This window comes from Artemia franciscana, chromosome 18 (assembly GCF_032884065.1).
Source record: "Artemia franciscana chromosome 18, ASM3288406v1, whole genome shotgun sequence".
NCBI lineage: Eukaryota > Metazoa > Arthropoda > Branchiopoda > Anostraca > Artemiidae > Artemia > Artemia franciscana.
In genome coordinates, this window is record NC_088880.1 from 35,677,933 (window position 1) to 35,699,121 (window position 21,189).

The following is a 21,189-nucleotide window of genomic DNA, read 5'->3' on the forward strand; positions in this document are numbered from 1 at the left end:
ATTTGTGGTATTTTTTACGCTTTGAAAGTTTATTTAAATTTATTTCTACTCATTTTTGGCTTAATAGAGCTCTTTACTTTTCTTGGGGGAGGGGTACATTCTGAGAGAGGATTTTCTGACGGGAGTTTTAGGCGAAAATATTTTCTAGGGAGTTTTCCAACGGAGGAGTATATTTTTGCGGCGGGGAGAGAGATATTTTCTGTGGGGTAAACACCAGCCACTGTGAAAGTAATCCTCAATTTTTATTTACAAACCATTTCTCAGAAATTTTACAGAAAATAAATCGTGAAAAAAGCGTGCAAATCTGCTGATGAACCATGCAGAGCACCTACTTAGATGTAGTATTTATGATTACTTCAGCTCAGTTTTAAAACGTCACTCATCCAATTACATTTATAAAGCAAAACCCAATAAATAAATCCAAGAAAATATGAAAAAACTAAACACAGAATTTACTTTTCAAATTGATGTGACTCAAAAACTTTTTATTGTAGGCAAAGTAAGTCACACAGACAAGCCAATAAAATTGGAGAAGACTTTAACACGGAACTGTAGAACAGCCATTCTTCCAGGGTTGCCAACTGCCGACGTCTAAAAAGAGTGCAAATCAAGTCCAAAAAGAGTGATTTTTGCTCAAAAAGAGTGAAGATCAAAAAATTTGCGCGTAACCCTTGAGATAAAGCATTTCACACGAAAAGTGTGTAAGCTGGCGAACCTGCATTCCTATTTTTCTCCATTTGTTTAAATGTAAATTAACGAGCAACAAAAGACAAAGTAATGATTTCGACCAGCGTTTCCACCTCTAGAGTTTTGTCTGCAGATCTGCAAATCTACTACTACTACTAATAACTCGACGCAGTACCCAGCCGCCTGAGGCCAAAACAGCTACGCACACTCCCCCTCCATCCCAATCCATTCAAAGCCTCCCTCTTTACATCCTCCCAGGAAGTTCCCATTTCCTCCAAATCTTTTTTATTACATACTCCCACCCAACCGCGGACGACCTGCTTTCCGTTTAGCCATAAACAGTTCGTCAAAAGAACAATCTTTGGCAATCTATTATCCTTCATCCGTGGAACGTGCTCTAGCCATCTCAACCTTTCTCTCATTATAGCCTTAGAAAGTAGGATTCAACCACACTTTTCATACAGTCTACTGTTTGAAATACGGTCAGTCAGCCGAATACCCAGAACAATCCGTAGGCAATTTCTCTGGAAAACATCAAACATCAAGCAAATCTTCATCTGCTTTTCGGAGCGACTATGCTTCAGAGCCATACTTGACCACTGTCATCACTGTAGCTTCCAATATTTAATTTTGGTTTGCACACTTACCTTCCTATCCTTCCAAACTCTTTTTTCTTGGCTATTCTACTTTTAACATCCTCACTGCTGTCACCGTCTTTACTAATAATACTACCAAGGTAAGTCATGCTGCCCACCTGATCAATATTTTCGTTACCCAACGTCACCTTTTCATCTTCGCTTATTCCTAGCCTTTAGACTTCCGGTTTTTTAACATTAATTTTCAAACCTATTCTGCACCCTGAACTCAGAAAACCTCTAAAAGTTCATTCATTTTGCTCACACTTTCATCTAGGATGCTTGAATCATCAGCATAACCTCAGTCCAGGAAACTACGTCCAGGAGAGAATTTTTCCTCCCCATTCGATTCCGTGGTCTCCTATTGCCTTTCATGTGCTTCTTAAGACAAAATCCAGCAAAATGATCGATATAAACGGTCTAGTTCTTAGTTCCTATTATTCATTTGTCCTTTAATATAACACATAAATGTTCTACAAGGACCTATGGTACTTATGTATTATACCGCCAACACTCAAGAAGTGAAGCTATGTTAATCCTAATGAAAAAAACCAAAACATGATGAAAATATAACACTTTAGAAACAAATTTGGGCTACATATTTGGGCATCAGAGCGAGAAGGATAACCACCCCCTAATGTACAAATATATAGCCTAAATTATATAATTCTAATGTATTCTGTCACTTGCCACTCGTTTTCTACTGAGCGTAAGCTAGTTGTGTCTAAAATACAGACAGATAAAACCGGCTTGTTCTCGAGTTTTACACAGCGTAAACTTTAGTGTTGGCGGTGTAATACATAAGCACCGGACATATTATGTTTTACGGAGGATCTTAAGCATGTACCCAAGAATTTTTTTTGGGGAGGGGGAATTCTACGAAACATAGTCCCATGTAACAAAGTTGCAAAAAAAAAACTTTGGAGCGAAAGCTCAAGATTTCCTCCCCTGTGAATGTTCTTCCAGTTTATTGGGGTTTTTAAAACAGCTAAAAACAACTCATTTTTCTTCATCTTAAGTTCAATGTATTATTTCTTGATGATTTGTCGTATGATCAATTTTTTATGGTAATAAAAATGAAGTATGAGTGAAGTATTCTGCTGAAGGATTTCATTATTATTTTTCATAAAAATTGAATTTCTTATTCTTTTTCATTTGAAGATATATTCATCGTTGTGTAAGTTTCACTTAACCAATTTAAACAATCAGGTTTCATTTTCATTATTTTTGGTACTTTTATACTTCCAAATTAACCAATAATATCCAAGTGTTTTCTTAATACAGTTAACCTCGAACAACAAACAAGCATTCTTTAAAAACTTCACCAATTGAGGTGATAGTGGATCATGCTTTATTATAGGTTTAGAATTAGGTCAACCTGAGACTGGATATGGTAGGGTTTTGCTTTCAGCAATTCGGATTTTACTTCTACGGATGTCAGTTCTATGGAAAGCTTATTGAAGTACCTACGATTATTACCTGCTATTTATTATTTGATTTTTTTTTGTAAATTGAAATTCAAAAAAGGATGAGTCCTCGACTCACCCAATGGCAAGGTCAATACCTTCAGCAAAATATTTCACTCATACTTCATTTTTATTATCATAACAAATTGATCATACGAACTTCAAATCATCAAAAAATAATACATTGAACTAAAGATTAAGGGACTACTTACTACACATGCTTGATGCAGTTTTATATTAATCTGGCGACAAACAATAAATGAACAAGGATTTTAGTTTCGGCTACAAAAACACATTTGAATTCTAGCTTACGAATATATTTAACAAAATAAACGAATCAAAATTCTAGCCTGCTAATCCATCCTCCTTGAATGCTGGATTTGTCAGTACCCTGGTAAGATTAATCTACATGGTTGATTAAGTGTAGTTTTTCAAAGAAATAATAATTGCTTGCTACTTATCTGTTAGCCAACACACACTCGAGAATCTGGATCTACAGGTTTTGAGTTGAACCAACTGAGACGCTTGGGAGATAGATAGGATATATATTATTTAGGCTGTATATTTGCACATGAGGGGGGGGGGGTAAAGTAAAGCGGGGCTGTATGCGAAATGTACCCTAACCTAACCAAAATACAAACTAAATATTAATTAAAATATAGCTACTATGTAGTTTTCCACAGAGCCGAAGCTAATTGTCAGCGTATACAAACAGCAACCGGTTATTGTCTGATTTTATAGGTCCAAATTCTGCAGTGTGTGCTGGCTAACATATAAGTACCATTTTTAGTTGTTGTTTTTATCGGTTAGTAATTAAAAGAAAACAGAAATTTCGACTTTTTGATTTATTTTCTATTTATTTTATCGTCGACTTATTATTTCCTTTCAATTAACATTAACTTCTAAAATCAATTCACATTTCTCAAGGTTCGCCACGGCTACTAGGGTTATCAGGTTAGTCCCCCCCCCCAGTTTCAAATTCAAGCAAGAATACAAACGGGGTGAAAATGTTTTCTAGAGATGGATGAGCAAACCCCTCATCCCTCCCCTAGCTAGATCCTTTGGGTGGTAAACAATTCAACATCACAAGTCCAAAAGTATTTCAAAGATCATCTACGATTTCGGGTTCACAGGAAATGCAATAAGCCATATATAGGATCAGGATCAGGCATGTACGCCTAAACGTATTTTAGGGAATTAAATAAAAAAAATAACAATTTTTTTTTAATGAAAGTAAGGAGCAACATCAAGACTTAAAACGAACAGAAATTACTCCGTATATGAAAGGGGCTTTTCCTCCTCAACGCCTCGCTCTTTACGCTAAAGTTTTAAGTTTTGATGTTGCTCCTTACTTTCATTTAAAAAACTTGTTTTTTTATTTAATTCTGGACGTTTTTAAATTAATGCTTGTTTTGATCTTGGGTCTCCGCACATAAATAATTAAAACGAAATTTGCATATTAATTAATTGCAATTAATCAGAACATTTTGAGAAAAAAGGAACGAGGGAGGAGGTCTAGTTGCCCTCCAATTTTTTCATTACTTAAAATAGCAGCTAGAACTTTTAATTTTTTACAAACGTTTTCATTGGTAAAAAATATACGAAACTTACGAATTAACTTAAGTAACGAACTTCTATATTCGTATGTTTTTATTGCGTATATGAGGGGGTTCAACCCTCGTCAATACCTCGCTCTTTACACTAAATCTTAAATTTTGTCCCAATTCCTTAAGAATGACCTCTGAATCACAAAGGCCGTAGAATAAATAGTTGAAATTACTAAAAATACTTTAGCGTAAAGAGTGAGGTATAACGAGGAGGTAAACCCCTCATATGCGTAATAATTTTTGTTCACTTTAAGTTTTAATGCTGCTCCTTATTTTCAGTAGAAAAACAGTTCATATTTATTTTTTCATTGTTTTTCTCAAATAATGCTAGAAAATCCTGCGCCCCCTTCATTGAAATTCTCTTCCCCCATGAGATGTTTCTCCATAAAAATATCCTCTCACGTAGCCCCCCCCCCTCAACTCTCCCCCTAAACCAAAAAAATCCCCCTGAAAACGTCTGTACACTTCCCAGTAACCATTACTATATGTAAACACAGGTCAAAGTTTGTAACTTGCAGCCCCTCCCACGGGGCTAATGAGGAGTAAGTCGTACCTAAATACATAGTTATTAGGTTTTTCGACTATGGTGAATAAAATGGTTATCTCAGAATTTTGATCCTGTGACTTTTGGGAAAAAATGAGCGTGGGAGGGGGCCTAGGTGCCCTCCAATTTTTTGTCACTTTAAAAGGGCACTAGAACTTTTAATTTCCGTTAGAATGCGCCCCCTTCGCGACATTCTAGGACCACTCAGTCGATACGATCACCCCTGGGAAAAAAAACAAAAAAACAAATAAACACGCATCCGTGATCAGTCTTCTGGCAAAAAATGCGAAATTCCACATTTTTGTAGACAGGAGCTTGAAACTTCTTCAATAAGGTTCTCTGATACGCTGAATCTGATGGTGTGATTTTCGTTAAGATTGTATGACTTTTAGGGGGTGTTTCCCCCTATTTTCTAAAATGAGGCAAATTTTTTCAGGCTCGTAACTTTTGATGAGTATAACTGATCTTGATGAAACTTATACATTTAAAATCAGCATTAAAAATGCGATTCTTTTGATGTAACTATTGGTGTTGAAATTCCGTTTTTTAGAGTTTCGGTTACTATTGAGCCGGGTCGCTCCTTACTACAGTTCGTTACCACGAACTGTTTGATTCGAGAGCAATGCCATTGACAGGAGCAATGCCAAGTACAGATGAGTGACAAGAAAAAGATAAAGTAAAGGGGCATCATTAAAACTGTTGCGATTTCGCGACTTTGTATGGGAACATGTAGCCTACAGTCTACTGACTGAATACTGTATCTGTACTGAGTTCTGCAATTCTGTATACAATGTAAAAAAAAAAAAAATGACGGAGGTTCAGGAAAAATATGCTATAAATTGGGAAGTCTGACATATGTAAATAAACTTCAAACAATGGTGGATACAGAATTCGTGTGCGGAAGGGGGCACCAGCGAACCTTGGGCTTCCCAAATGGTATATTTAGCCTCTCACCTTCCAGTTAGTGCAGCTTCCAGCCTTCAGTGAAGGGGAGGGCATATGTCCCTGTGCCCTCCCCAGAGTCCCCCCGTGCTTTAAACGTTGCTTGATAGCGTATATGATCTAATGAAGTTTAATATTAGTTATGCTTCGATATCAGAGGGTGGATTTTCCCATACGACTGGTTGAAGGATCTCCCTAGGAAATGAATCCCTCTAATAAAGATACTTTTGAGCATTAAACCCTCTCCTTTAGCAAATAGTACTATCTACCAGGCACGCAGGTGAGAAGTGTCTTCAAGAGGGCAAGACCTTTGGGGAGGGACACTAATGGAAAAAGGCAAACAGTTTAAAATTATATCAAAGCATAATAGAATAAATTCCAGGATTTTTGGGGACACGGGATCGAACCCCCATATGTACATGCCTTATGCCCGTCTTAAACGTGCGACCTCGGTGCAACTATGATCAGAACATTATCAGATTGCTTCAGACAGGTCAAAACCAGTAAATCTGTTTTAAGGGATGGAGAAACTTTTTTTATTATGTGGAAGCAGTGTTTTCAAGAAAGTTCAAACTATAAATAAATTTAGAAAAAAAAATAAAAGCAGTAACAACTATACCTAAATAAGAAATGCAGTTTAAATACACAGGCTTTACGTCCTTGAAAATGTTCCCTGAAGCGTAGCACAACAATCCTAAAATAGTATACGTGCTAAATTTACATTCAAGCAATCATTTGGGACGACATTCATAGTAGGATTTTCATGGTCAACCTTTGTGGTATATAATTCTTTTGTTAATTCAAAATAGGTTGATTTATTATTCTAGGTGATAGACTTTTAGTCATTCGGGATATTAGTCGAATTAGGTAGATAAAAATTTCAGATATAGATCCTAAATCACGTCCGAAAACTTCTTAAAAGCAGATGAGATAGAACTCTCAAGATAGATCTAGGGAGCGGGATAATTGACCAGAAAAAAATACTTTTTGGTTTTCGTATTTCACGTTTTCGTATTTGGTTCACGATTGGTTTTCGTAGCAATAAAACATATCAAATTTCTTTTATAAAGGCAGAAAAAACGACAAAATATGATACAAAAAATAACAAAAGGTTCTTAGTCTATTTCTCATCAGCAGTTTGTTCACAATGCCAGGTAAAAACCACATTTCCAAAAAAAAATAAAAGAAATCTGCAAACTTTATTTATAAGTCTAGGGGCTACATCTGGTCCCATTGGCGATTGTAGGAGAGAGTGGAAACAACTGCAACGGCAGTGACAATTATATCAGAAAAAGCACTGAATGAAGGATATAGGCTAATGGGACATTTCCCTGTTTTCGGCCTGATTTAGCCTCTATAATATATGTTTACCTTCTAGCAGCTATATTTGGGAAGGATTATTGAACGAGTCAACAAAATAATGGTCTTTGGTAATTAAAAATAAAGAATGAAATAAGACATACAAAAAATTATAAAGATATAAATATCAAATCCAAAATAAAAAATTATTTTACTGTAGCCCAAGCATGTAACAGGGGACACTAGCAGCTCCACGTCAGGAAACATGTTAACAATATAAAAATAGTAGTATCATCATTAATTTTTGGTTTTGTTATGCCATTTTTAAATATCACTGCCGCGGTTTCCACCACCTACCCAACTGACGATCCCGGATATATCCCTAGGATATGTACAAAACTAAGACAAAACACTGAAACAATTAAATTCTTATTTTAGAAGGTAAAAGCCAAGAATAGTGGGTATTCAAAAGGATAAAACAAAAAGTCATTTTTGGATTGCTATTTTTTCAAAAATATGGTTTTGTTCACGTTTTCGCAATTCATTCCTAGTCCCTCCCTCTCATGGTCTAACATAACCATAGACTACGCAAAAGAAAACATAATAATTGATGAAAATTTATTCAGAAACAGATAAAAAATAAATGGATGAATTTTCCATTATAGCCTACGTAGACCAGTGCTAAAGATCACAAGTATTTCCGTTTTAAACATAAGACATTTGTGTATTGTAGCCCATTCAAGTGCTTCATTTAATTAGAACTTGTTTCTTTGAGTGGGGTGGGGGTAAAGTACATCGTATTTACATGCAAAATGTGTTAGGTACAATTACTTTGCATATTATGATTCAAAAATAGTTTTCCAAATTCAAACTGCCCAAATACTTTACCCCACGCCCCCCTAATGTGCAAATACATAGCTCAAATTATATTATTAGATAAACTAAAGTATTATATTTTCAACATATGTTGGTATATTTCATTATAATTAACCTAACTTCACTTCTTGGGTGTGTTTGGTATAATATACCAATTCAAGCTAGCTACCTGCTTAACTCAATGAAGGGAGGCCAAAATTCAGCGATATTTTGCAAAATTTCCTCTAACAAGTCCTTTGCTTCGTGCGTCCGACACCACAAAATCTCAACGTCTTCTATGGTAGTGTTCGGTCCTTCAATTTGAATAGGGTTACATAGTAAATTGTCGGCACAAACTCCACGCATATAGTTATTAGTTACTCCATTCAACAGCGGTATTATGGTTGATTTCTAGTTTTTGTTCACAAAACTGTATTATTGTTAGTTTCCTTGACCAACAGTAAAAAAAATAATAATTAAGGAATGGAAGTTCTGAACCGGTGAAAAAAGTGCCAACATGAATTGACTTTTTCACATTTTGAATAAACCTACTTCAACGAATTTACATCTAAAATAAATTCCTGACCGCGGGTACATTTTCGGGGGTTATGCAAAAAACATTTCTCCCGAAAAAAACTTAATGGCGGCTTTTTCACTTTTGTAGCTATCTTCTAGACGAAGGACTTAAGCAACGAACAGGTACTCGCCATCGATTGGGTCAGCCTGAGTGTCGATACGAGCCTCATTTATTGCGTAGGCAGAGATAGCGATGAAGACAATAAGAAGGGCATTAAAAATACATCTTAGACAGTGGTATAGGCCTACGTGTAACGGTAAAAGGGAAATATGACTCATTGACAATTGGTGAATATCATACAGTGGGAATACCATCCTTTTATTTAGTTTTTCATATATCTTAAGGCTATATGAGATCATTAGAAGAGAGTGAGGATGAATTGTCAAAAACGCAAACAAAATTGTAAAGAAAAAAAATAGCAATTTAAAAACCTCTATCTTTTTGTTCTAGTAGCTTTATCTTATGTCGCCTTTTGAACAACCGCTATTCTAGACCTTCATCGCACAGAAAAAAATTATTAAATAACAATGATTGCTTCCATTGTTCTCCACAATTTGAAATAGAGTAGGCTATTATAGGCAGGTTATATCAGACTCAATTCTATCGCAATATCTGGGACCATCAGGGAGGTGAGGTTACTGGCGGATCAAGGGAGCGATTATACACCAGGCTCCCCCAAGATTGTTTCTGGCGTCCTCACTCCTTGTTATTTCTGTTTTTCACTCTTTTCTAAAATAAACTTATTGACACCCTTGTCAAGTTCCCCCCTCCCCAGGATTTTGGTCTAGATCCGCCCTTGGGTGGGGTGCATTGTCGGAAAAGCAAATGTGACACTTGGAACGAGCATAAAATAAGGAACTTATGGTAGGCTACTGCTTTAGTTGATTTAGCATGTTTCCTTCAAAAGTGGCCAACGACTACAAGCTATATCTACCCAAAATTGTATAACTAAAAATCATACCTGATATTATTTGGGCTGATGTATCCTCTTCCGACGGTTCAGAATTATTATTCAAATTCAGTCTTCCTTTGAACACCTTTCGCTTTCTTCTCACTATAAATAACACAGTATATAGAAATAATTAGTAACACATTTCTAATTCACAATTAACCCTTTTTCGAATATTATTTCTTCAAAAAACTGGAGTTTTCGTAATAATTTCTATACTTCATATTAATTGATCTTCACCGACCGACGTAACGGAAAAACCGCACTGGACTGACCCGCAATAAGCGGGCTGGAGAATAATCAATAAATCAGCCCGCGGTTCAGACGACTCTTTGTCCTCAGACGCTATGATGATGCTTGTTTAGTTTCATTTCTTCAAAACAAAGCTTTTGCTACATAAATTGATTTAGCATCGCTACAATACATTGTAAATTAATTTAAAAAACCGTTTTTCCAAGGGAAGTAAAAAGCCAACTTGAAACGGACAAAAATTATTACTTCACACCCTATCTAATTTATATCAATAAAACTAGTACGAATAAACCAACTAATTATGTTTACGTATACTTTAAGGATCATGGTTGTAGCAGTAGATGCAGCCTAGTAAAGAGCGAACCACAGCCCATTGTAACCAAAAGTTAAAAAACACGTTTTGAAAAAAAAAACTGCGCCATCTGACACTGACTCAGGAATGGTAAATATTATTTCGGTTCGTCTTAAAAGTAAAAGTTTACTGCGAAAAGAAATTGATAGTGATTTCGAAAACAAGTCTGAAACCCCTCGAAAATGGCGTTAGATCAAAATGAAAGCTTACCATTAGAATCACATGGTCGAAAACCTTAAACAAGGAAATTACAGCCCCCCTCCTGAACAACAAGGAAAATCACTTTTGCATCGGTAGGACTGATCTGTCTCCCGTTGTTTTATTTTTTTTCAGCAGGCCTAGGGGGCTACCAGAAAATCATAGAAAGATGCTTAATGGCTCATTCAAAAGCTATTTCTCATGTTTCCATGCTTTTTATAAATTCCGTCATCCGCAAGTCCCATATGGCACCAAAATGGCGCTTTTTGTGCCATTTCTAAAGGGGTGGGGCTAGAGGCCTACCAAAACATCGTAGACAGATTTTTTATAGCTCATATAAAAGACATTGGTCATATCTATGTTTTACCTATAAAATCCACCATCTGCAAGTGCCAAATGGCGCTGAAAATGGCACTAGTGGCTCTATATCAAGTGGAAAAGCCGGGGCTAGTGGGCATCCAGAACTTCTCAGAGAGATGTTTAATGGCTCATTTGAAAGCTATTGCTCATATCTACTTGTGTTTTATCAGATCTACCACATGCAAGTGCCATATAGTAGTAAAAACGGCACTTTTGGTGCCACTTCTTAAGTGGAAAAGCTTGAAAGTATAAAACGGTATTATTGTAACAGTTATGGTCCAAAACCATTAATTGGTGATTTACAAAAGCCCTTCCTGTATACTCCCCCTCCCTGCCCCTTAGTAAGTCTCATTAGTCCGTTGGGAGAATTCACTTTGAACTCTTGAACATGGTCAGCCAACGTTGAGACTCGCAAAATGACTCTAAAAATTTCGAATGTTCTTAGGAGGAAGATATTCATAGATGAATAAATAATCGAATCTCAAAATTCAAAATGCACTTTACGTACCCCCTCCGCTCCTGTTTGCGAAATTTGAGCTTCACCAAATACAGTTTAATGCTCTCACTCTTTATAATACAAGCCTTTATTAATGTTTCATAGCAGCCACCAACAACATCTCTATTTGCTGAATAAGGTCCAATAACTATGCTTTTGGTGATAACATAGCTCTCCATAGCCCGCGGGAAAAGGGCTGTATGTTACACAACTTGGTCCTACAAGAATTAAACAGAAAAAAACAAGTTTTTTAAATGAAGGTAAGGAGCAACATTAAAACTTAAAACGAACAAAAATTACTCCGTATATGAAAGGGGCTTTTCCTCCTCAACGTCCCGCTCTTTACGCCAAAGTTTGGCTCTTTCTCTTAACTCTACTTTTTAAAACAGTAAGAAACTATCGCCTACTAGCCTAAAGTTACTCTTTACTCCAAAATTTTTTACTGTTTTAAAAAGTAGAGTTAAGAGAAAGAGTCAAACTTTAGCGTAAAGAGCGGGGCGTTGATGAGGAAGCAGCCCCTTTCATATACGAAGTAATTTCTGTTCGTTTTAAGTTTTAATGTCGCTCAATTACTTTTAAGACGAACCAAAATAAAAGTTAATAATCCTGAGTCAGTGTCAGATGGCAATTTTTTTCACTAAGTAGTTTTTTTCAAAACGCGTTTTTTAACTTTTGGTTATTATGGGCTGTAGTTCGCTCTTTACTAGGTTGTAGCTACCGCTACAACAATGGTAATACAGGCAGGTACACTAAAACTATGGGTGAAGGGAAATCAAGGCATTCTTCTTGGATAAGGGGAAAGGGGACTCTGGATTAATCTTTCTTTGTCCACAAACGATGTACACGGGACTTCTTCGGTGGTAGGGGGAGGGCAGAATAACACAAAATACCGATGATTCTCAATACTAGATAATCTGAATAAGCATTCTGGGCTACAAAAATACTATTTTTATCGTGTTTTCTTCAAACCAAAGCGTTTTTTATATAAATTGATTCAGCGTAGTTACAATGTATCGTGAATAACTTAGACAGGTGCAGTAAACCTATGGGTGGAGGGGAATCAGGCATTCTTCTTGTATAAGGGGGACACCTCCGGATTAATTATTTTTGTACACAAACAGGCACGTACATAGGAGTTATTTCGGCGGGGGTGAGATAATAAAAAAATATGTGGCTGTCAATCATAGAAAAAAAATTTGTGAATAAACTGGATAAGAAGTGGCTAGAATTCAATAATATTTTTCGTTATCGAGGAGGGCTCTCTACATTCGTTTCGGATTACAAAGATACTAGTTTTACTGAGTCTTTGCTTCAAACAAAAGCATTTTCTACATAAATTGATTTACCGTAGTCACAGTACATCGTGAATAACATAGGCACGTGCAATAAACCAAATGGTGGAGGGAAATGAGGCATTAATTTAAAAAACAAAGTTTTTCCGATGGAAGTAAAGAGCGAAGCTGAAACTTGAAACTTGAAATATATCAATAAAACTAGTACAAATAAACCAACTTATTATGTTTCGCTATGTTTCTAGGATTATAGGGAACTAGCCCCTAAAGTGAAAACACAAAATTATATAGGAGGTTTGGTACAGTAAAAGCCAACCCATTAGGGACAGTTTTTACAGAATGAAAATATTATCAATCCCTTTTAAGATAAAGCAACAATCCATTTTTTTCCGTTTAATTTGGTATGACTTCTGCACAATGACTCAGATCAATGACTGGATCTCGTTTTGGTTCTGAAAAGGACGTGTCATGATTAGTTTGTAGACAAGTTCGAAGTACAGCCATCTTGATAGTATTAGGACTATACACTTGCTTTAGGATTTGTATTATAAATTGAAATATTCCGCTGTATAGAGAGAAATAACCGGATTTCCAGAGTTCGTTTTATGTTATATTTGATCTTAATTTCCGAAAAAATAATTGAAGAAAAAACGGGTTTAATTTTTATAAAGCAGTGAACAAAATAAAATATAAACTACACTTAAGCTAACAAAAATAAAAATACTCCGAATATTTTGGCCCCACGTCCGGAAACAAAACTCACATTATAAAACGAACACTTCCGCACTGACTGTAACTTTAGAAAAACTAAAGTAATTGTATATTGACACTTTCCTCTGCCACGATCGGTGTATAAATGGGAATCTATTAAAAATGAAAATTATAAATACTTGCAACAATACGAAAAGAGGTCACCCAACCCCAAATCCAATTTAGTTTTTCTAAAGTTACAGTCAGTGCGGGAGTGTTTGTTTTATAATGTGAGTTTTTGTTTTAGTTTGTCGTGGCATTTTTATAATGTATTAAAAAAAGTCTTAAATTGTTGGTGTGTAATTTTCTCCCTTTTTTTTCGCTGAGAAAGGCTTCCGGACGTGGGGCCAAAATATTCGGAGTATTTTTATTTTTGTTAGCTAAAGTGTAGTTTATATTTTATTTTGTTCACTGCTTTATAAAAATTAAACCCGTTTTTTCTTCAATTATTTTTTCGGAAATGGAAAAGCAGTGTAGTCTAAGAAATTATTTAATCTTCATTTCAAGTAAAACTAAAGAATATTTCTTACAATTTAAGAGTGTACATTACTCACTATTGGTATTATAGCCGGCAAGGCCAGAATGCTACCTGATAAATCAACCCAGTATTTCCGCATGTTGTTCAATGTCTATGCGGTTATTAGAAAAAATATTAAATTTTACCCTTATGTTTTAAGATAATTTTAATTTTATACTGAAAATTACTGATGTCACAACTGGTGTACGACTATTAAAAGCTTTATAGATTAGTTTATTGTTGTCAGACTAGATACTCACTTTTGACTCCCCAAACAATATTCTGGTTTTTTATGCTTGACTTTTAGGTTTTCAGTAAAGCGCTAGTTTTCTATAATCCTAGAAAAATAGGGAAACATAATAAGTTCGTTTATTTTTCCTAGTTTTATTGATATATATTGATATATGAGCCATTAAACATCACTCTAAAATTCATGGTAGCCCACTAGCCCTAGCTTTTCTATTTGAGACATAGCACCAAAAGTGCTGTTTTTAGTGCCATTTGAAACTTGTAGATGGCAGAATTTATGGGAAGAACGTAGATATGAGCAATATTTTTATATGACCTATCAAATGTCTACCTAGGATATTATGGTAGCCAGCTAGCCCCACCCCTTGAGAAATGGCATAAAAAGTGTGTTTTTTTCATGTCACATGGCACTTGCAGCTGGTGGAATTCATATAAACTATTTACATATAAGAAATAACTTGAGAGCTCTTAAGCATCTCTCTATTATGTCCAAGTAACCCCCTGGGCATGGAAAAAAGAAGAAAAAAAGACCGTTTTAACATTTTTAACTTTAGTTACTATAAGCTGTGGTTCGCTCTTTACTAGGTTGCAGCTAATCATTCAACCATGACAAAGAGTTTATTGCAAATTATCCCAAAAAACTAGTTAATATTGTAATCTGTGTGTGGGTGGTGTAGTCACCTGCTAATGTTTCAGTAGCTTAGGGAGGCTGGGAGGTTCTTGTAAACATCGAGTTAAGGGTTCTGGAACATAACTATTGCAATAGTACCTGTTTTGTACTTCAGAGCCTTTTTCACTTAATAAGTGGCATAGAAGTGTTGTTTTCAGTGCTAAATCGCACTTACAAATGGCAGAATTGACAAAAAAAGCACGTAGATATGAGCAATAGCTTTCAAATGAGCCATCAAACATAACTCTTATAAGTTCTGATGATTCAATAGCCCCAGCTTTTCTACTTGGCACATGGCACCAAAAGTGCCGTTGTTAGTGCCATTTGGAACTTGCAGAATGTGTAATTTATAGTAAGAACTTAGATATGAGCGATATTTAAACTATAAAAAATCTGTCCATGATGTTCTGGTAACCTGCTAGCGCCACCCCCTGAGAAATGGCACAAAAAGTGCCATATGGCACTTGCAGAAGGTGGAATTTATAAAAAAAAAAAAGCACGTAGATGTGACAAATAGCTTTTGAATGAGCCATTAAGTATCTCTCTATGATGTTCTGGTGATCAGTTCTATCGATCCAAAAAAGTGATTTGCCTTCGAGAGGTTTCAGAATTTTTTGAGAAATCACCATAAATTTATTTTCGCAATAAAATTTTACTTTTTAGGAAAACCGAAATAATGATTACCACCCCTGAATCCTGAGACAAAATTGTGGAAACCTAACCAACCCGAAATAGCCTAACCCTAACCACCTCTATATATTAAATATTTTGTTAAAATATAGCTGTATCGTATTCATCAAACAGTTCTTGGTAACGAACTGCAGTAAGGAGCGACCCGACTCAATAGTAATCGAAACTCTAAAAAACGGAATTTTGTAAATTGGAAGGATAAACACATGATTGGAATATATGACACTGAATTTATTGGCTTGAAATCATCAGCTTGAGGAGTTATATTTGAGTGGGCTCTTTTGATACTGACTGAGAAACATGAAGAAATTAATTGTTATCACCGGAATTATAATATGTTTGACTAGTATAAAAACTTGTGGAGTGCTATGTTGCGATATTTGAGCCGACTGGGATTTTATGACCGATTGATTACACACTAGTATAAAAATGGTATAGAAGTGAGTAATGTTTAGAAAGAAGTCAGAGAAGCTGAAGCTTATTTATGGCACTTGGTATTTACCAAGTGACATATAGCGATCGCAAATTCTGTCGGTCTGTCTGTAGGTCTGTCTGTATGTCGGTCCCGGTTTTGATAGTTTAGGCACTTCAAGATAAGCTAGGACGATGATATTTGGCAGGTTTATCTGAGATCAGACCAGATTAAATTCAAATAGTCTTTTCCCCGATTCGACCGTCTGGGGGGGAGTGGGGGACGGTTAATACGTAAAAATTAGAAAAAATAGGTATTTTTAACTTACCAATGATGATCGGATCTTAATGAAATTTATTATTTAGAAGGATATCGTGTCTCAGAAGTTTCATTTTGAATCCCTACCAGATCCGGTGACATTGGGGGAAGCTGGAGGGGGAAACCTAAAATCTTGGAAAACGCTTAGAGTTGAGGGATCGAGATTAAACTTGGTGGAAAAAATAAGCACTAGTCCTAAATATGTGATTGATATAACCGTAACGTTTCCGCTCTCTTTGGGGGAGTTGGGGTGGGTTAATTGTGGAAAATTAGAAAAAGTGAGGTATTTTTAAATTACGAAAAAGTGATCGGATCTTAATGAAATTTCATATTTAGAAGGACCTCGTAACTCAGATCTCTTATTTTAAATCCCGACTGGATCCAGTGTCATTGGGGGGAGTTGGGGGACCAGAAATCTTGGAAAACGCTTAGAGTCAAGAGATCAGGATGAAACTTGGTGAGAATAATAAGCACAGGTCTAAGATACGTGACTGACATAAGCGGACCGGATCCGCTCTCTTTGGAGGAAATAGGGTGGGGGGTAATTCAAAAAAATTAGAAAAAATGAGGTATTCGTAACTTACAAACGGGTTACCAGATCCTAATGAAATTTGATATTTAGAAGAATCTTATAATATATTCTCTGAGGCCAACCTGATTTTTATACATAATAATGATAGATGGTAATAAGCTTACCTAAGCTATGGATGTCAGGTGATTGATTTTTCTGACGATAATTTCGACAGGACCTGTGCCTGTCATCATCAGGTTAAATTCAAATATCTTACCAGAAAGTAAAATCACTAAATAAATAAAACTAAAAACACTGAACAACACTAATGATGTTCATTACCCTGATGATGACAGGCACAGGTCCTGTCGAAATTATCGTCAGAAAAATCAATCACCTGACATCCATAGCTTAGGTAAGCTTATTACCATCTATCATTATTATGAAGAATCTTATGCTTCAGAGGGTGACACCTTCCCGGTGACATTGGGGGGAGTTGGAGGGGGAAACCAGAAATCTTGGAAAACATGATAACTGAGGTATCTTTATCTGACGAATGGGTGATCGGATCTTAATGAACTTGATATATGGAAAGAACTTATGTCTAAGATGCTCCATTTTCATTCGAATCGGATCCGGGGACATATGGGGCTAGAGGGGGGGGAACAGAAATATTGGAAACCGGAAATCTTGGAAAACGCGTAGAGTGGAGAGATCGGGATGAAACCTGATGGGAAAAATTAGCAAAAGTTCTAGATACGTGATAGACATAATTGGAACGGATCTGCTCTCTTTGTGGGAGTTGGGGGGGGGGCATTCCCATTGCTTTGGCGAGTTCGGTGCTTCTGGACGAGCTAGGACGATGAAAATTGGTAAGCGTGTCAGGGACCTGCAAAAATTGACTTGATAAAGTCGTTTTCCCCGGTTCGACCATCTGGGGGTTGAAGGGAGAGTAAAAATTAGAAGAAATGAGGTATTTTCAACTTAGGAATGCGTGATCAGATCTTAATGAATTTTGATATTTAGAAGGACCTCGTGTCTCAGAGCTCTTATTCAAAATCCCGACAGGCATTGAGCTTCTGATTTTCCTTTTAAATCCATCCATTGATCCATAGAATTTCGCTAGAGCTCGTGTCAAATGAGCTCTTGGCTCTTCTGACCTCGTCACAAGTGCCATATGAGCTCTTAGCTCTTGTTCTGGAGTTGAAGCGCTGTATTAATAGGGTAATGTGCCTTCACATAAACTTTGTTCCAAAACTGTGACCTCAGAATTCCTTTTTTCAATTTAGAAGAATTGAACTGCCTAAGATTCGAAGGAGCTTATCACTGTCCTGAAGATGAGGTTAAGTTCTTTGCACAGTGGATACCAAGTGACATACCGGATTGTATTATGTGCATCTGACAAAGTAAAACCATGATATATCATAGAACCCCGTTTGATGGATATGTAATAGTGAACTTTAAGCAAAAAATATCTTTTAAGCTTAAGCTTTTATTATTCAGAGACCTGTTACCAGAAACAATCACATAGCTAGTTTGAAGTTAAGCTTTGCTAGATGATAATATTGAAATAGAAATGACTTTTTACTGTGATTGTATCATCTGTAAAGGCCATTATCATGACTCTACCAATTATTATGAGTCTAACTCAATCAATTTAGAACATGTGTAGACTAGAATAGATGAGGCGAATCTGGAATAGCTGAGGAGAAAAATATTGAATGAAATGAATTCCATTAGAGTAGAGATAAACTTAGTTTCAGACTGGTCAAGTACGAAGCTAGCGGAAGAAAGGGCGCCATTACTGCTCCATGAAAGTTCAAGATCAAAACGATGGTCTTGGAAAAGGAGGTACAGCACACTAGAAAAATATCACGAAGAGAAAAAATAAGAGATCAAGAAAAGCAGGGTCTCGCTACAAGAGATCTTTACATTCCTTAAGAAATAACAGAGAAGATTCGTAGAATAGAAATATGGCATACATGAATTCGTCATCATTCTGGATGAACTCTCAATTATCAATTTCCGTTAAATATTGTTACTGATGGTTCTTGTAAGCATGTTTCGGCCTTTATATTTACAATAAATATTTTTACCATATTGTCCGCTATATATTCTTGGAGGGAGCCATATGAAAATAGGTTGCTAAATTGGTAAAAATTTCAGACTTAAATTCATCGTCCTAGCTTACCTGGAAGTGCCCGAACTAGCAAAACCGGGACCGAGTTACAGACAGAAATTGCAATCGTTTTATGTCACTTGGTAAATACCAAGTGCCATAAAAATAGCATGTGGTTAACCCCATGTAATTTCAAAGCTGCTTGTGGATTAGTTTTGATTTAATCTCCCTGACGGAACTTCCATCTAACCCATTTCATGTTAAAACGAAAAAAGGATACCATTTATACGTGTTTTAACGTGTTAATTTATACGTCATTTTAACGTGTACTTTAAATTCTATGGAAATTCTTGAACACCCAAACATAAATTATTAAAGCTCATCTAAAGCAGTATATTGTTTATTGCTCTGTCTATTCTTTTATATGATTACGTTTAAAAGCTTTGTTTCTTATATTCACCATACAGACTAATGCCCATTGCAATCCACTTTCTTCCCCATCGTCACGGATAACTTTCTTTGTCATGTCATGCGGCTAAACATGGCGGTTAAACTTTTTTTTTTGCGGAGGGCTGATCCAGTTACAACTAATTTGGAAAAAAGAAGAAAAATGAGGTATTTTTAAATTAAGAACAGGTGCTCGGATCTTAATGAGATTTGACATTTCAAAGGGCCTCGTGTCTCAGGGCCACTATTTTAAATCCTGAACAGATCTGGTGACGTTGGGGGAAATTGGAGGGGGAAACTGGAAATCTTGGAAAACGCTTAGAGTGGAGAGATCGGGATGAAAGTTGGTGGGAAGAATAATCACAAGTCCTAGATACGTAATTGAGACAACCGGACCGGATCCACTCTCTTTGGGGGAGTTGGCAGGGGAGATGTCCAGTGCTTTGACGAGTTCGGTGCTTCTGGACGTGGTGGGACGATGAAAATTGGTAGGCGTGTCAAGAACCTGCACATAGTGACTTAATAGCAGTCGTTCCTCCCTGTCCTTAACGAGTTGCCTCCCTGTCTCCTTTATATAAGATTTATGTATATTGTTTCTTGTTTAATAAAGCCAAGTCAAAGTTCCCCGATTCGACCTTTCTGCGAGGGGGGGGCTTGAGGGAAGGTAAATCGTGAAAATGGAGGCATGTTTATCTTACGAATGGGTGATCGGATCTTAATGAAACTTGATATACAGAAAGATCTTATATCTCAGATGCTCTATTTTCAATTTGGGACATAGGGGAGTGGAGGGGGAAAGAGACATCTTGGAAATCAAAAATCTTGGAAAATTCTTAGAGGAGGAGAGATCGGGATGAAACTTGTTGGGAAGAATAAGCACAAGTTCTAGATACCTGATTGACTTAACTGGACCGGATTCGCTCTCTTTGGAGGAGTTGGGGGGATTTCTAGTACTTTGGCGATTTCGAGAATAATTACGAGTTATAGATACGTGATTGACATAAGCGGACCGGATCCGATCACATTGGGGGAGTTTGAGGGATTTCCAGTGCTTTGGTGACTTCGTTGCTTCTTGACGTGCTAGGACGATGAAATCCATAACTCTAGCACCGAGTTTGATTTTAGGTTGCGACCTCGTCACAAGTGCAATATGAGCTCTTGGCTCTTGTTTTCTTTTGTTTGCATTTATCATTGACAGTAGACACTATAAACTTACGGTGGAGCCCGCTTTCGAAACGAGCTGGAGTTCTTAAAATCCCTGTCACTAACCAAATGGATAAAAGAACATAATAATCAAAGTAGACTGGATATTAAAATACTGTAATAAACACGCAATCAGGCACGTGACACGACATTTATTTCGGGGGGGAATCAAAAATGGACAAAAGAAAAAAAATAAGCAAACAGGCTATATGAACAATTTAGGAAATTTTTTGGGAAATTATACATTTGATTTGGCAAATTATGTGCTTGAAATTTATTTCAAAATAATTGTTTGTTCAGTTTACTTCTTATTTATTTTCTCATTAAATCTTATTGCTTTTCTGGGGAATCTTCCACATTGTTAGGGATTATAATTTAGTCCATTGACGATGTGATATACTAATAGGCTACCTGCCAAGATCCTAGCACAACCATAATTTGTGTTGATTAGACGGATGTGTATACCCGAGCGGTAAAATAGCGGAAAAAGGATTAGAAGGAAATTGCATTCAGAAAACTAATGTAGACTAATCTACACATGTCTTGTTTTTTTTTCCTTTTTTGTATTTATTAACCAAGGTAGACACTAAAGACTTGTTGTGGAGCCCGCTTACAAAGCAAGCTGGGGGTTTTCATAAAACACCTGCTCCTAATAGAAAGACTGAAAAATATAACAATCAAACAAGATTCGATTTTAAGAGACAAAAGTATGTCAATCATGTTGACTATTAGAAAATGCATTTCAGAATGTTTGTTTGTTCTTTTTTTTTATTTGCTTTTCTTGGTAAATAA

At 36.2% G+C, this 21,189-nt stretch overlaps 2 protein-coding genes across 2 annotated transcripts in view; one reads left to right on the forward strand and one right to left on the reverse strand.

Annotated features, from left to right (window-relative positions):
- LOC136038948 (uncharacterized) overlaps window positions 1-21,189 on the forward strand; it is a 470,704-nt gene that overhangs the window by 372,870 nt on the left and 76,645 nt on the right. The gene's annotated exons all lie outside the window — the stretch shown is intronic.
- Window positions 1-21,189, reverse strand: part of LOC136038946 (ankyrin repeat domain-containing protein 12-like) — a gene marked incomplete in the record, with an annotated part of 83,613 nt that overhangs the window by 52,841 nt on the left and 9,583 nt on the right. Inside the window, 1 exon segment of the mRNA XM_065722454.1 lies at window positions 9,574-9,666. Within this exon segment, the coding sequence (XP_065578526.1) occupies window positions 9,574-9,666 (93 nt within the window).